This window comes from Mirounga angustirostris, unplaced genomic scaffold (assembly GCF_029215605.1).
Source record: "Mirounga angustirostris isolate CCGP_5_RB_7025 unplaced genomic scaffold, mMirAng1.0.hap1 SCAF_2, whole genome shotgun sequence".
NCBI lineage: Eukaryota > Metazoa > Chordata > Mammalia > Carnivora > Phocidae > Mirounga > Mirounga angustirostris.
This window is the reverse complement of record NW_026991710.1, coordinates 20,806,322-20,822,724: the sequence shown is the minus strand read 5'-3', so window position 1 is coordinate 20,822,724 and position 16,403 is coordinate 20,806,322. Positions and strand designations below refer to the sequence as shown.

Sequence of the window (16,403 nt, the reverse complement as noted above, 5' to 3'; positions counted from 1 at the left end):
TTCCTTGTCAAAACAGAACGCTTAGAATTCAAAAACCCTTTGAATGGGGCTCCAGCATCCAGGGAAGAGAGGTGGTGGGGATGGGGGGTTGCTGGTAAAAGGCTGCAGGGATGCGGAGATGGTAGCGGAGGTGGGGTTCGAAGCCAGAGAGCTGGTTTGGGTAGGAAGGAGGGAGGAAAGCTGCAAAGACGGAGGTGCAGGCAGGGTGCAAGGGCAGGCAGGGACAGGTGAGTGGGACAGGTGAGCTGGCCAGCAGGCCCCTGTGGGCATCTGCCTTGAGGCCGGAATTGTTCACTCTCTTCCCTCCCTTCATTCTGGACTGGGCACGTCTGAGCCCACGGGAGCTGTGGCTACAGGAAGTCCAAGGTCTGCCAGCAAATGGGTCTCGGGAGGAGGCCGGGTCTGAGGTGGGCTCACCTCCCAGGGCTGACCATCTGCATCTTGTCCCTCTCATTTTTGTTTTTGTTCCCGGCCGGCCTTGTTTCCCGGCTTAGGAGCGCTGAGTGCAGAGTTAGAGGAGGCCCCACACTAGATACCGAGGGGTTGCTGGCCTTAACTGGTTCGCTTCTAACTGTTCTTTTTTTGCCAACAATTGCAATGTGTATTGGGAAACACTAAAATGCAGAGCACGGGAATGGTAGACATACAGTAATGTTTCTTAATAACACCTGGATACCGTGTCCTTTAAGAGCTATTTTCAGTGTCGTTCATTGAAAAACCTTCATCTTTATTTTTATTTAGGAAAGCATACGTTATCTTTTTTTTTTTTAAAGCAAATACACAGAAGCACAGAGAAGAAAACAGAGAGGGCCACACTTTTCCTGCCCAGAGGTCCCCTGATGGCAGTCCTGAGGGTGGGGTGGGGGGGATGGAGAAGGGACAGAGAGAAATTATGGGACAAACCTGGAAAACTTGCATACTGAAGAGTACAAGCAATTTACTTTTTTTTTCTTTTAAGATTTATTTATCTATTTTAGAGAAAGAGAGAACTGGAGGGGCCGGTGGGGGGGGGAGGGGGCGGGGTGGTGGCAAAGGGAGAGACACAGCCTCACCACTGAGGAGCATGGACAAAGGACACAGATCACCACCTGAGCCCAAAATCAAGAATCCGAAGCCCAACGCACCGAACCACTCAAGCGCCCCAAGCAGTTTACTTTTGGAAAATAAGCCACCTCCTTGGGGCTCTGGGGCTCAGGGGATCAGAATGCAAATCAGGAATGTGCTGTGTTTTTTTTTTTTTTTTTTTAAGGAGTAAGCCGGGTGAGAGCTTCCTTTTCTGGTTAAATGACATTTTCTCCTTTCACTTCTTCTTCCCTTTCCAACTCGTACTTTGGACGCGTTCCACCTTTTGGAAGCTTGAAACTAAAAATGACTTTCCTATCGATGCCCCCCGTGCCTCTCACGAGGAAGGAGTCTGCCTCTCCCCTGAATTCTCAATCAGATGCCCACTCCAGCTCCCCAGCAAGGGCCCACCTTCTCATTTTCTGCTTTTTGCCTCCGTTGATGATGAGCCCGCCAATGGCCACCTTATGGTATCGGTATTGCTGTAGAAAAGCAAAACCAACAATGCCGCGCTCCTGGGGAAACAGGAAGGGTTAAGGAGTGGAGCGGGGGCGCTGGGCTTTTGTTTCCTTAGCTTCTGGGGCAGGAAGCCAGAAAATGGGAACATGGCTCCTTCTTCTATTGTGTTTGTTTGTTTGTTTCATTATGCCATTCATCTCCATAAACAAGGCATGTTTTTTAGTTACAGATTGACTAGAAAAAAAATGCATATGCTAAACCAGATGGGTGAAATTAACAGTTTCATTAAACTAATTTTGAAATTGCCAGTTTTACAGACTCACCAGTGGTAACATGCACGGCTTTGCTTTTCTGTCGCAGTTGGAACTTCAACTTTAAAGAATATGCAAAAAGAGCAGTTTGACTTTAGACTTTTTTTTTTATTACATTCACTAGTGCAGAAAATTGTTTAGATTCTTTTGCAGAGGAAATACTGATTGGTAATATTTGGGTGTGGGGAGAGTTAGGAGTTTTAATGTGTAAAAGAAATAACGAAGCCTTTTCAATCTGCCTTGGTTGCAGTCTGCGGGGTTTTGGTGCTAAAGCTTTGAGCTTTGTGAAGGATTCCGCTTTTGCTCCTTATTCTCCAGCAATCCCAGCTACCTGGGCACTCTTGCTAATGATTTCTGGGGTTCTGTGCCAGGGGTCAGCTGGGGTAAGTGTTTCATTTGGAGCTTCATTTGGTTTGGAGTTTCCTCTCTCCTCTGAGCCCACAAAGCCCACGTCTGTGGGTACTCAGGCAAAACTCATCGTCTTGGTTAGGTGTTTGGCAGAGCAGGTGAGGTGGGGATGAATCATTAACAAAATGGTAATGTTGCTTTGCTCAGAATGTGCACAGAGAGGCATATCTGAGATGGGTACATGTTTAGAAGTAAATATATGAATAAGTAGGAGTAGGATTCATTTTGCAACTGCATCGGGGTTCTGCAGCGCATACTAAATCCAGCGGAGAAGGTTGGTTCTTATCCTGTCTAATGGTTGGGTAGGATGGAATTCTCTCAACTATTCAAAGGGAAAGTCCAAAATGAGATCCCCAGACTCCTGGTGGAAAAGGGGGTTATTATTCAGATATATCCCAACAGATGAGCAGAGGGAAATGTTCAAGGATGTTCATTGCCGTGTTGTTGGTTATAGCAAAATCACTGGAAGCAGCCCAAGGGTCTAAAAATAGAGAACTGTTTGGGGACCCAGCACTGCTATAGAATGCTTTAGCAAAGCTTTAGAAAAAATGGGCTTCTGACAGCCACAGACAAATACCCATGATACGTGGTTAATTTAAGCAAAAAAGTTAAGGGTCAGAATTGTAGGAGCTTTTGTGGAAGAAAAGGCATGTGTATCAATACAGAGAGATGTGTATATGAGTTATATAGTCTGTGCAAAGGGAAAAGTCTGGAAGCACACACACCAAGCTTTGAACAATGCTTGTCTTCACTATTAAAGAAGGATTAGGAGAGAGGGCACTTCTGGTTTTATTTTATACAAATCTGCATTGTTTTTTTTTTTTTTTAAACAAGCAGGTATTTCTTTAGAGATTAAAAAATACAGAAAGAGAAGTAAATTCCATGTGTTCAGCGGGGTGATTTTTTTCCGCACCTATTGCTTGGGATCGAGAGAGTAAAAGCAGACCCAGCTGTTGCTTCTTGGAATCTAGAAGGCTGGGGTGAGGGGTTCCAGGAGCCAGGAGATGAGACTGCCTTGGCTCCGGGCAGGGGTGGGCTCCTTCCCCGCAGCTCGGCAAATGGAGGCACGTGTCCCCCACTCAGGGGGCAGCCCACCCGCCTGTGTGCCCAAAAGGACCGGCACCAGCTCATAACCAATGTCTTGGCTTTCGCAATTTCATCCTTGGATCCCACTGGCCTCTGTTTTTAGCATGGACTCTGCAAGGGACTTGCCCTTAAATAAATCCGATCTCAGACCTGCCCATTTCAGTTTTCCCACATTGGAACGTCATTTCTGTTCACTCCTTAATGGAGTGCTGATAGAATGAGTCTCTTGCTGCCCCCTGAAAGTTATTAGTAACATTTTAATTTTGGATAGAATGAAGAAAAGAAAAATGTTGGACATAACAACTTTTAGGCAGATACAATTTCAGTCTTAAATAAGATGACCATGTCTCTTTAAATGTAAACAATATTGGCCTATACAATCCTATTGGCCTTTCGAATCGTAGCATCTAATAGATACACAGAATAGAAAGTAAACATTTGTTGCCCAAATCAATGAACAAGAGAGATGAATAGTGTAAACTACTTTAAACTATTGGAAGACCATCACCCTTACGTTATAAGGCCATATAACTTGCTAGTTTGGGCTTAAATGTTTATCAGATTTATAGGATGGTTAGGTGAAAGGAAATACCATACAGCTGAAGGCAGTTGCATGGAGAAGGGTCTACTGGGAGTGGTAAGGTACTTATTAAGACATCTCATTGCCTGTTCATCAGCAGGTCGGTGCAGCAGAGTAAGTAGGAATGGCTTTTGTGACCGCAAAGCTGAACTCAAAACTGGGCTCAGCCACTTGCCAGGTTTTGTTAATGTTGGACAGGTGGGTTGACACCTCAGGCTTCAAACTCCTCATTGGAAAAATGAGGACACTAAGAATAGTACCTACCTCATAAAATTGTTCAGATTACATGACATAATTTGCATAACGCACCTAATCCAGTATTTGGCATTTTGTAGGCCCTCCATAAAAGTTGACTCATTCCTTTTATTGTATTTAGAAACCCTCAAGAAAAACTGGAGGCAAAAGATAAGAAAGCATCTCAAAGTAAGGCTTTTTGTGCAACTTTTTAGAGCAGCACCTAGGAACTATTTCTGAGATAAAACACATTCTTCTTCCGAGAGTCTTAGAGGGAAAAAAAGTCTCTCTGGAACTTTCGGCGGTCCTGATTTGGTGGTGAGTTACACTGAGTAAATTACTCTCTAGAGGCGCTTTCTCAGCTATATAAGGCACATCCTTTTTCCCAGGATACTAGGCTGTCATTTAGTGCCAAAGAAAAAGCTATTTGCAGAATGACACCGTGGCATCCCCAAAGGGTTTAATTTACCTCCCTGGAAGGTGGTGTATTTCAAGGCACTGCAGAACCAGCCATATTAATAACTCAGGTGGTTTAATTGGCTTTTCCCTCTTCTTTCTAAAGCCACGTCGATCCCATGGTACTTAATCGTGTGTGCTGTGAATTGTGGTTATTTACAGTGCCAAGGAACCAAAATGAATCTGTATTAGAAATCGGCAGGAGGATATTTGAGAAGGCTGTAAAGAGACTCTCCAGTGTTGATGGTCTTCACCAAATTAGCTCTGTTGTCCCCTTTCTGATGGATTCTAGCTGCTGTGGATACCATAAAGCATCCTACTACCTCGCAGTCTTTTATGAAACTGGATTAAATGTGCCTCGGGATCAGCTGCAGGTAGAGTATTTCATGGGCTCCAGGAACATCAGTCACCTGCGTTATATTTGCAGAGTAATGCTCTCATACCCCAGGTAGAAACCGGACCTGTTCATGCTCCATGGAGTCCTTTAAAAATCTTGACACTCAAGAAAAATGTCCTAGAGCTATGTTAAGTACAGGATCTTCTGTCTTCAGAGAGTGAGAAAGGGCGCTTCCTTTCTGGACGCAAGCTAGGGGATATGATTGGCATACTCTAAGGAAGAGTTGGGGCAGGGCTTACCAGAATCCCACTCCTTCAAGCAAGGTGCCTCTCACCCAATTCTTATAACTACCTAACTACGCTGGCTGTAGAACCATTATCTCTCATGACTATTTAGCTAAGTGAAGTCATTTGGACCTCTAAGCAAAATATTATCACATCCAGCCTTCTGCCATCAATACAAAAGCCATACCAGACTGTTTCATTTGTGGTTCTGAGACCCAATTAATTATGCAACTTGCTAAACATTTAGGATCCCATTTTTAGTAAGTGCTATCCGTGGTTCCTGATCACTTTTAATTTTCAGATCTGCACATAGGATTGTTCATCCTGGATTTGAAGAGACTGGTTGTTTAAACCTGCCCAGGTGGTTCCATATTCCTTCTAAGTGCTTTCCTGAGTCCCACAAAGGTAGAATAGTGGGGAAGATTCTAGCCTTGTCTCTGTCACAAAGTGGCTGGTTGGCCATAGACACATGACTTCAAGTCTCTCTCCCCCCTCTTTCCTCAACTATGAAATGAGGCTGTTGGACCAGCTGATCTCCAAAAACCCTTCTCAACACTAACATTCTGAGAGTGTAAGATTAGGACATGGCCACTGTTCTTATCATCTTCCATAGATAATGTAGCTGAAGCAGACCAGGGATCCATAGACCAGTTGGCAGATACACAAGAAGATTCTATGAGAGAAATCAGGGGACGACCCCTGTTTTCACTGAGTGAAAGGCAGAAGTCAAGGAATCATAATATTGGGCATTAAGAAGGAGAGAGAGCTAGAATTTGTGACCCATTAGAAAGTTGCTGTGGCTTCTTTTCTAAAGATTGTTTTTTTAAAGGCATGTTAACATGTTTCTGGAATGACTAGGTTCATATATAGGGACGGGGCCAGATGACCTTCCAATGTTAGGATTTTATGACCTTTTGCTACAATCCTGTGAACACTTGGTAAATTTCTTCCTAACAGGGCATGTTGTATAGTTTGGTAGGAGGCCAGGGCAGTGAGAGGCTGTCTTCCATGAATCTTGGATACAAACACTACCAGGGTATTGACAACTACCCCCTGGACTGGGAGCTGTCCTATGCCTACTACAGCAATATTGCCACGAAGACACCCCTTGACCAGCACACGCTACAGGGAGATCAGGTAAGAGAAAGAAGTGGGTGGAGATGGTCATGGCCCTGTTTACTGGGGCTTCCTGAACAATTTTATACAGTGTCTGCACCTGTGGCTGGTTCATTTTCAGGTCTTCAGAGGATGAGCATAATTGAATGGAGAGACAAGCTATCTTGCACTCTCCAATTCGTATTTCTTGGCTGTGTTCTCAGGCTGAATGCAGGAACAATCCTACACCCATGCATGAAAAGCTTTTCATGAGCAGGAGGACTAGCATGGGAAGAATAGATTTGGCCCTGGACAGATTCTGATTTTGCAAAAAATGTGTACCAGAAACATAGACACCTTTTCTTTGTTCCAAGATCATGTGAGGGGGTGGGTCTGTAGGTGTTAGGGGTTGGGTCACATTGAGTGGGCGGAGTAAGCCAAGGGCTCCTATCAATGTGTAACCAGCAAGCAGGGTCTGTGGTATAAGGAAGCAAGCTCCATCCCCAGCTATGTTCCCAGTGCCGGGCACCTGATGGTTTGCTGGATCAACTGATGGTTTGCTTTGAGGACCATGAATAAAAGGGTATAAGTAGAAGTGATAGTGTAAGAATTCAAGGGAAGCTGCCTCTAGTTGAGGCAGGTCTGCATTCGGAGGGAGCAGACCATGGCGTGGTTGGCCTCTTGGAATGTTTTTGTATATATCCTCTTTGTCAAGGAAGGATTTAAGAGGTTTTGATGGTCATAGCCCTTGAGGTAGTCAAGTTGAGAGGAAAAGCAAGCCGTCCCTACCAGGAGGTGACAGTTTTTTCTCTGTAAAGGTAAATACTTTAGGATTTGCTCATACAGCCTCTGCCAGGGACAATATATAAGCAAACGGGGAACCTGGGTTTGTGTAGCTGTAACTAGTACGTAAACTTCATGGCTGGATTTGGCCCCAGTGGAGGCCATAAACTTGATTTTCCCTGCTTCTGTTCGGTGAGCCCAGGGGATACGCCCAGCTAGGTCAGGATTGTGGAACCTTAGCCTTGGCGGCTAACGGGGAACTCATCCACTCACTGGTCCCCAGCGCTGCTTCTGGGTTGCACTCAGAAATCCACAGTGCAGAAAAGTTGCACTTTGATGATCGGAAACGGATGGTGCTGGAAAGGAAATCTACAGTGGTCGCCGTATGGTTTCAAAATAAATGACTCAACGGTATATGCTGTCGGTGACCATTAAACATGAGTCAAACCATAAAACACCAAATGGCTATCTATAGAGACATTCTAATTCCTTCAGGAAACAGTGATTTCTCCTGAATAAACTTACACAATCTCATCATTATCATTTGTATTCTATCAGTGTATATAAGCTATGTGCAAAATTGGACCTCAGTGCAGAATTAATTTATGAATCGACGAAGTTGTTTTTTTATTTTTAGAAAGGAATTATTCTGAAAAAAAAAAAAAAATCCACACAAAAAACAAGCCACAAAATCATACTGTGGTTGTTCTACTCAGCCTGAATGTGTTAATAATGTCCTCTATGTATACATTATACTTTTAAGAATTCTAATTCAGCATAAATTAGCAATGGGAAATGGTATGTTGCTAACAACCTCCTTTTCTTTTGAAGATTTGGCACATGCAATGTTACGATTATGAAAAAATGTTTAATTGGTCAGAACCAGGGAAAATGAATAGAGGAGATCCATCTTGCAGCTGAAAGTTGTATGATTAAGAATCACAGATAGGAATTATACAGTTAGGAGAGTTGTATCCTTGCTCATTTTCTTAAGAATGTGTAATTAATGGCTTCTTGAGAATTTAAGCAGGTGTCATACATTGATTTAAATGTCCTTTTGTTGAGAAATCTATTAATTCACCAGCAGCACGTAACAAATGAGGAGATATGGAAAGCCAGACCTCTAATTAATAAGCCAAGGATCCCTCAGTAACTCCTTCCTTGATTCTTGCTTCATTTTCTCTTTTATGTAACTCGTGGTTCACATCATTTCATCTTCTTTATTAGTAATCTCCCTTCATGTCACTTCTGTATGATTTATCGGGACTCTGCCTCAGGTGAAAGAGGAAGAAGCTGCTAGGTTTTGTTTGTTTTTGTGGCTTAATCGCAAATGAGTTTCTTTCATTCTCTCTGCTCCTGGGAATGTGCTTTTCCACAAGGTTTGGTCCCCGGCTTCCTCGCTCTGCACCTGCTAGAGGGGCGGGGGTCTCATCCACACCCCTGGTGTCAACTGCTTTCCACATACTGATGACACTCAGACCTTCCTCTCCAGCTTTTCTTACGCACCCCCAACTGCAATCATAACACACCTTGGAGGCAACCAGCCACCTCCCCTCTCCGTCCCCCCAAACTCCTCCACAGATGACACCACTGTCCATGGTGCTAGCAGCTGAGTAACCATCCTCCCCATCATCCCATCAGTTCCAGTCATCCCACTACATTTACCTGCCCATTTCTCTCTCCTCCCATCCCATCCCTGCTGCCCCAGGTGACATTCGCCCCTTGTCATCTCTGCCCTGAGCCACTGGACAGCCTCCTGTTCTGCGCTGAATTATGCCCACCCCACCCCAACCCCTAATTGAAGCCCTAATCCCCCAGTATCTCAGAATGTGACTCTCCTTGGAGGTAAAGGCTTTAAGGAGGTAACTCAGTTGAAATGGAGTCATTATGTGGGCCCTGGTGTAATATGGCTGGTGTCCTTACGAGAAGAGGGGAGTAGGACACAGATAAAACAGTGGGATGACCACGGGAGAACACAGTGGGAAGGTGGCTATCTGCATGGTAAGGAGAGAGGCCTTAGAAGAAACTAAACCTGCCGATATCTTGATCTTGGACTTCTAGCCTCTAGAACTTTGAGAAAATAAATGTCTGTGGTTTATGCCGACCGATCTGTGGTGTTTTGTTGTGGCAGCCGCAGCAAATCAGTACGTGTCCTAACTGGTCTTTCTGTCACTAGTCTTGTCCCATCCATTCTCTTCTCACTGAGGCCAAACCAGGCTGTCCACAGTCGAGGTTCTTAACCTGGTGGCACATCGAAGTCACCTGGGGGTTTAAAGAATAGCTCTGCACAGGCTCCACCCCATAGTCTTGAAGTGACAGACTGGGGGGCTGGGGCATATGTGTATATGTGTATATTTATACAGTTGACCTTGAACAATGTAAGGGTTAGAGGCACTGATCCCCCCACACAGTTAAAAGTCCACGTATAACTTTTGACTTCCCCAAACTTTACTACTAATAGCCTACTGTTGACCAGAAGCCTTACTGATAACATAAACAGTGAATTCACACATATTTTGTATGTTACACGTATTATACACTATATTCTGACAATAAGGTAAGCTAGAGAAAAAACGTTATTAAGAAAATCATAAAGAAAATATATCCATAGTACTGTATTTATTGAAAAAAAATCCGCATGTAGGTGGGCCTCTGTAGTTCAAACCTGTATGGTTCAAGCGTATTTAAAAAGCTCAGCTGCTCATAATGCACAGCCCGAGTTGAGAAGTGCTGACCCACAAGATCTAAGCTCAGCTGTTCGCTTGGCATAGGAGGCTTTCCTTAATCTGGTTTCTGTTTCTCCAAGCTCAGTTGTCAGTAGTCCCTGCTCAGCCTGTCTCCTCTGGGGACACCATACTTTTGGCCACACCTGGAGCCCAGCACATGGTATGAGCTCTCTAAAATGTTTCTGGCCCCAATGCTCCCTCCTCAGATTCTGTTTCTTCCATCTTCCAAAGCATAAAATTCTCTTAGATAGACCATCCTCACAACGGAAGGCTGTGAGCTGCACAAAATTGCAAAACCAACAGGAGGGCGAATGTTTAAACTGCTGTCAGCCTTTTACGTGTTAGAGCGAACTAAGGACCTAACAAATGATGAGTTCCCTTACTGAGAGCTTAGCATACACCATCCACTCTGCTAGCTCTTTTATAAACAATCTCATTTAATCCTCACGCAGCCCTATGGAGTCGATTCTCATTTTACAGAGGAGGCAACTGAGACTTAGAAGCTAAAGAACTGCACAAAGTCACACAGCAAATGAGTCATGGGGCCTCAGTTAGAACCTAGGCCTTTCTAACTCTTCATAGTATAAAAAATAATGGCTGATAGGTTGAGTGCTTTCGATATAGCAAGTATCGTGCTAAGCTCCATTTTATGGATGCAGAGACTGAACTCAGATCAGTAAAGTTAGTGGCCCAAGGCCCAGGGGTAGTTAGTGGTGAGTTAGAGTTCCTCTTGGTCTGATGTGAAAGGTTGTGCTCTTAATGGCCCCATCCTGCTGCAAAACTTGATGGTACCACCCAGGGGAGCAGGAGGGGCTAAGCCAGGGGACAATAATACAAAGGACAAAAGTGTTCCCTCTTCACAATTATGCACAGCTGCCCAGGTCCCCCCAGAAACATGACCTTTGCCAAGACCCTCCTCATGACACTGTTTGAATTTACTATGTCTCAGGGAAGACAATGGAACAGTCTATCATTTCCTTCCTCTCAGATGTATGAGTCCTTCACTGGGTGGTGAGGCCCATGGTCCCCACCGCCAGCCAGCCTGAGTTTGACATCTAAGCTTGAAGAACTAAATATGTGATCTCGGATAAGTTACTTAACTTCTGAGCCTCAGTTTCTACATCGGTGAAATGGGGGATATTGACAGTGATACTCTTATAAGGTTGCAAAGTTTCAGTGAGTCAGTCTTGGGCAAAGCAATTAGAACAGTGATATATCATCAGGATATATCTTATCGGGCTATATCAGTGACATATCATCACTTGGCAGAGAGTGGCAGAAACATCAGAGAGTGTAAATCCTTGCAGGGTAAGAAGTCCCATGACAAAGTTAAAGAGAAAGAAACAAAATAAGAAGAAAAACAACCAAAAATCAAAATGTCCAAGTTCTCCTGTTGAAAAAAAAGTTCTAGTTGAGAATTCCAGTATTTGAACAGCTCAAGCTTCAGTCCAATTCCAGGCTCATCACAGACAACAGAGTGTCCCCTGGAGTTTGAGCTGAAACGCCAGCTCATTGGCAGCACGCTTGTCAGGGTCAAGGAGACAGAGTGGATTCTAGGGCCTTCTTGCTAGAGGGCGACTTTGGGCAGCCGGAAAGAGCCCCATCTTCGGAGCTAAGCCAGCCTGGCTTCAGGACCTGCTCTACAGAGTGACCATAAGCTGATAGTTTCACCTTTGGAGCCTTGGTTTCTTTGCTTACAAATCAAGGACAGTGATATTTGGGTCGCAGCCCTATGGTGAGGATGAAGTGCGAAGAAAGTTTTAAATACCCGGCACAGAGATGGTTTCAGTTAAAGGTAGTGGGTATCCTTATTCGAATTGTTGCTATTCGCTTGGTGGCCTCCCCAGGTGAGACAGTGAGCAGGCTGTGACGCCCGCTGGGTGCTGAGCCCCCAGCACAGTCCCCGCTTCCCAGCTTCGCCGCGCCCCCCGGAAGGGACCCGGGGCTCTGCAGGGCCATAGCAGTCTCAGGAATGGGGCTGCAGGCTAGAGTTTGTGAATATAAGGACTTTTCTTAACTAACAGAGAGGGTCAGAAGGGAAATCAGGCCTGCCTCCTTGTTCTCTGAGGCTTCTTTCCCAAACTCATGCAGATCCAATTTTTTCACCATCTGCCCGTGGCATGTGCAGAGCGCGGGAAGCCCTTTCCAGGACCCCTCATGGCATTGTTAATAGACTTCATTATACTTCATTATGTTTAAGGGGAGACCGTGAAACCACAGAACTGGTCTCTTGATAAGCAGCCAAAATTTACACATCAAAATGAGTCTGATTTTCTTCAGAGGAGTCGGATACTTCAGAGGCTATGCGCCAATTCAAAACATTTTGTGAACTCTCCCTTTGGGTTCATCCTTAGAGCCTCTAGCACATTCTTGCTCGCATCCTCGGAGTGAACATGCCCTCTTTTTTTTTCCAGGGTAGATTTAATTTTTGGAAATAGCCAAAAGATATTTGAAGCTGAGCCCGCTAAATAAAAATGGTTAGGCATGCAGGATAATAACACTTTGGGATAAAAAAAAACAAAACAAGGTTGTACTTAGAAAATATTGATTTACCTTTTTGGATGCTGTGTGTAATCAGACTCTGAAATCAGCGGCATGAAAGTGGTCTTCTGGACAAGCTTGAGCAGCCGGAGTGAAAGGGGAATAAATTTTGCCCTCCCAAGGCAAACGCTTTGTTTGATAGGAACAAAAATGCCCACTTAGACAGATGAGATGTGACACATTCATTTAGGAAGAATCTGATCTCATGGCATCGTGAACACACTTCATATTTCAGTCATTCATATAGTTTTTACTTACGCGATTGCTAGTTTAAGAATAACGTCCTGGCTCTTGTGTGCCCAAATCATTTGGATATTTCCCTTCTCCCCCTCCTTCCCTTTCCTTCCTTCTTCCCTCCCTCCCTGTCTCCCTTCCTTCCTTCCTTTTCAGGCGTATGTTGAAACAATTAGACTGAAGGATGATGAAACGCTCAAAGTACAGACCAAAGAGGACGGAGATGTCTTTATGTGGTTGAAGCATGAAGCCACCCGAGGCAATGCGGCAGCTCAGGTAAAAAAAAAAATGTGGTCCACTGTTTTGGAAGCCCATCAGTTGTAATACCCAGGTTCTGCCATGGTAACAAAATATCTCAAACCTCACTGGCTTAAAACTGCACGGGTTAGTTTCTTGCTCCCGATATCCGTCTGATGGGGAGAGCATGCGCTGAGCTCTGGTAGACCCCTACGAATGGAGCTAACAGGGGCTTCACTGCAACACAGGCCCCCGCAGCCATGGCTGCTCAGAAATGGCACAAGCTACCTCTCACATTTTATGGCCAATGAGGTCACGTGGTCTGTCTTGACCACGCGGGCCGGAAGTGCACCCAGAAGGAGAGAGAGCCGCCCGGTTTGTGATCTGTCCTAAAGACTATCATCAGACATTTTAGGGCATTAGATAGAAATAAAAAGAGTGCAGGAGAGATTAGATGGGTATCAGGAAGAAAGCCATGAATTCAGCTAGGAGAATAACAGAAATCAGGTTCAGCATGACCAACGGACCAACCTTGGCTCTTGAACATGTCTTGTTTCTTGGATGGACTTTTCTGAGGTACCAGGAAGGGCAGAAAGCTGGGAGAACTTTCTCATCTGACTTCTTGCCTTGATTTCACTATGAAGAGAAACCCTTGACAGGAGCCAGCTTAGACAGATTGCACTGGGAGGGAGAAATCTCCCTTCCCGAAGAATGGCCTTAGCTTTTGCTTTGTGCTCCTAGTGAGCTTACAGTGTGGTTAAGGGCCTCTGGGTCTGCTAAGCAGGCAGAAGCCCAGAGATGGGAAAAAGAAAGAAAACAGAAAAGACAAATGCATTGACAAGCAAGCATTTCAGAGACCCTTTAGTAACACTAGGTCTTCCTAGAGTTTCAGAAGATACTTTGCTGGAAGTTATAAGTACTTGAGTAGAGGGTAGAAAGAAAAGGAGATGAGAGAAGAAGCAGAAAGGAAGAAAGACCATCAGGGGCCAGAATGGGGCTAGAATGTTAACCAACATTCCTCTGCTCCCTTCTCAGGCATCCGTCCCCAGCCTGCAGTCTTTCTAGTGCAGGAAGGAATTCCAGTGCCTAGTTCTGGACATACCACTGTCAGAGTTATTTCCTGGGTGCTCCAGAGCTTGTATGAACTTTCCTGCCTTCATTCAGCAAATCTTTGTTGAGTAGCTTCTACGAGCTCCTGCTGAGCTTTGCTGAGTGAGGGCTGAGGGGAGAAAGACAGACAAATCACATCGTGAGGTTCTGATCCCCAGAGAGCTCCCGCCTCGAATGTCATGGTGGAATGAGCCACGTGGACAAATGCTGGAGTGGGAGGAGCTGAGTGCCCTTCTGATACGGATGTGCACAGGCCTCCAGGCCACTCACTAGGCTCAGGGGACAGCGTGTACCTTCCAAAAGAAAGGGGCTTTGAAGAGAGGAGACAGTCATTGTCGACCAAGTCTCACCCGGCTCCGGCCCTGGGTGTGGTAGACTGACTCACATTCACGTGCAGACATGCATTGTTTCCAATTGGGGCTAAGAACTTGTATTTACACAGGTTCACCTTTCAGGGCTCCAGCCCCCAGTTGGAAGATGACACGTGTCTACCTAATTCCTGGTTCTCAATATGAAAACATTTGAGCTAGGTTTGTCCTTCCACCTTTTAAAGTCTTACGTTAAGCATTACACAGGAAAGTCCTTATTCTAAATTGCTACTGTCTCGAAGCAACGATTGGCCCAGATGCTGTTCTGGGGCCAGCAAGGCGTGGCCAAGAATCCTGAGGCGGCGATCGAGTGGTATGCCAAGGGCGCGCTGGAGACCGAGGACCCTGCATTAATATATGACTATGCCATTGTGTTATTCAAGGTAAGAGTCCCTCAGTTTGGGCTAAAATTACGCAATTCTTATCAGGCTTCCCGAGCAGTTTCCTGTAGGCGTGCAGGCAAACGAGGATTCTGTAACTGGAGAAACTCAGTATATGCTTCTGTCACTCTTGATGGAAAGGGATATTTGCTGAAAAGGCACAGTCAGAAACAGTACCCGGTCTCATTTTTTAATCATTAGTCTTATGTTTGGCACCTGGATTCTCTTTGCTTTTGCAAGAACTGTCTAGAGGAAGCACCCCTATTTTATGGATTGGAAAAAAAAACGGCCACCGGCCCCCAGAGGTTCTGCAAGTTCACCACCAGACAGAGTTGTCATTGAATTACAGCTTAACCCAAGTGCGTGTTTGGGCTGGCTCCCAACAGTCTGGTTGGTCAAAACAAAGATCTTGTTTTAAGCCGGATGGGTTGAAAGGGCATTAGCCCAGGAGACAGAGCATGGAATTCAAGTCCCTCCTCCGCAATCATCAGCTATGTGTCCTTAGAGTTATTTGATCTCATGGGGCAATGGTAATGACCAGAGATTGAATGAGATAACATAATGAATGGGCTTCAAGAAATGTAAAATACTGTCTTATTCTCGTAGTTTGCACTGATTGAGCACTTATTACATGATTTACATGTATTAACGCATTTAAGCCTCACAACCACCTTGTGAGGTAGGCACGGGGGGTGCATTATGATTGCTGTTTGTATATGTGGTAACAGAGGCAGAGAAAGGTTTTTTAATTTGCCCAGCATCACACAGTTGGTACATTTTAGAGATCTGGGACTGGGATCCAGGCAGTTCGGCTTCAGAGTCTGTGTTCTTCACCCCTAAACACAAAACATCAAGTCACCAGCCTTGGAAAAGCAAAACTCTCTTGATTTTGGGAAGGAAGCCCTTGGACCCCATGTCATGCCCAAAGAAAGCCGCTACCCTCGTAGCGAGTGTCTCCAAACAAGGACATGGAGTCACATGGCCAGGTCCATCTTCAGAACCCAGCTGTGGCCGCTCACTGATTAACAGCCATGACTTTGCTACATTTCTAACCCTCTTTAATAGCCTTAAAACCTATTGGTTCATATGGTTTCCAAATATAGGGTCTGGATGTTCCTTTTTCAGTTGTCAAGTCAACATAGAAATGGTTTGACTCCTAGCCATATGCCGAAGCATCCATGTGTTTATTCAATAAACACCCATTCCAGGCTGACGAAACGCCAGACTCTACGCTAGAGGGAGGGACAGATGGATGTGTGCACCACATCCCCGACCTTAAGGGACTTGTGCAGTGGTGGGGAGGGCAGGCACAGAGAGGCACCGGTCCGCCGGAGCTGGGGCTGGTCACTGTCAAAGTGCAGAGAAAATAACAGCATGAATCAGACATTACTTCTGCCCACCAGGCGCTCACCATCTAGAGGGAGAGACAGATACAGGAAAAATGACTCTGGAGGTGACGGATTGTCTGCTTTCCCAACCTTAAAGATTTTGGGTTCTCCCGCATTCTAACGAAGAATCCCTCAGTGGGACAAGGGAAGGCCCTTATCGGTATTTCAGTAATGGGAAGATTTTACCTCTGGTCAGAAGCTCACTTTAAGTGTGTTCCATGTGAAATAACCCCATGCAGAAAATGAGCTTCCCAAATGTGAAGAACAGAGGTGTGCTCTGGAGCTCTGTGTGGGCATTTGGCACATTGTAGGATGGCGCCATGG

The 16,403-nt window shown here is 45.2% G+C and overlaps 1 protein-coding gene across 4 annotated transcripts in view; it reads left to right on the top strand.

The window, feature by feature from the left end:
* SEL1L3 (SEL1L family member 3) overlaps positions 1-16,403 on the top strand; it is a 110,748-nt gene that overhangs the window by 48,907 nt on the left and 45,438 nt on the right. For all 4 annotated transcript variants that reach the window (XM_064584343.1, XM_045881369.3, XM_045881372.3 and 1 more), the window contains exons 10-13: positions 4,759-4,970; positions 6,175-6,354; positions 12,753-12,872; positions 14,554-14,694. In XM_064584343.1, coding sequence (XP_064440413.1) covers positions 4,759-4,970; positions 6,175-6,354; positions 12,753-12,872; positions 14,554-14,694 — 653 coding nt within the window. The remainder of the gene's footprint in view (positions 1-4,758; positions 4,971-6,174; positions 6,355-12,752; positions 12,873-14,553; positions 14,695-16,403) is intronic.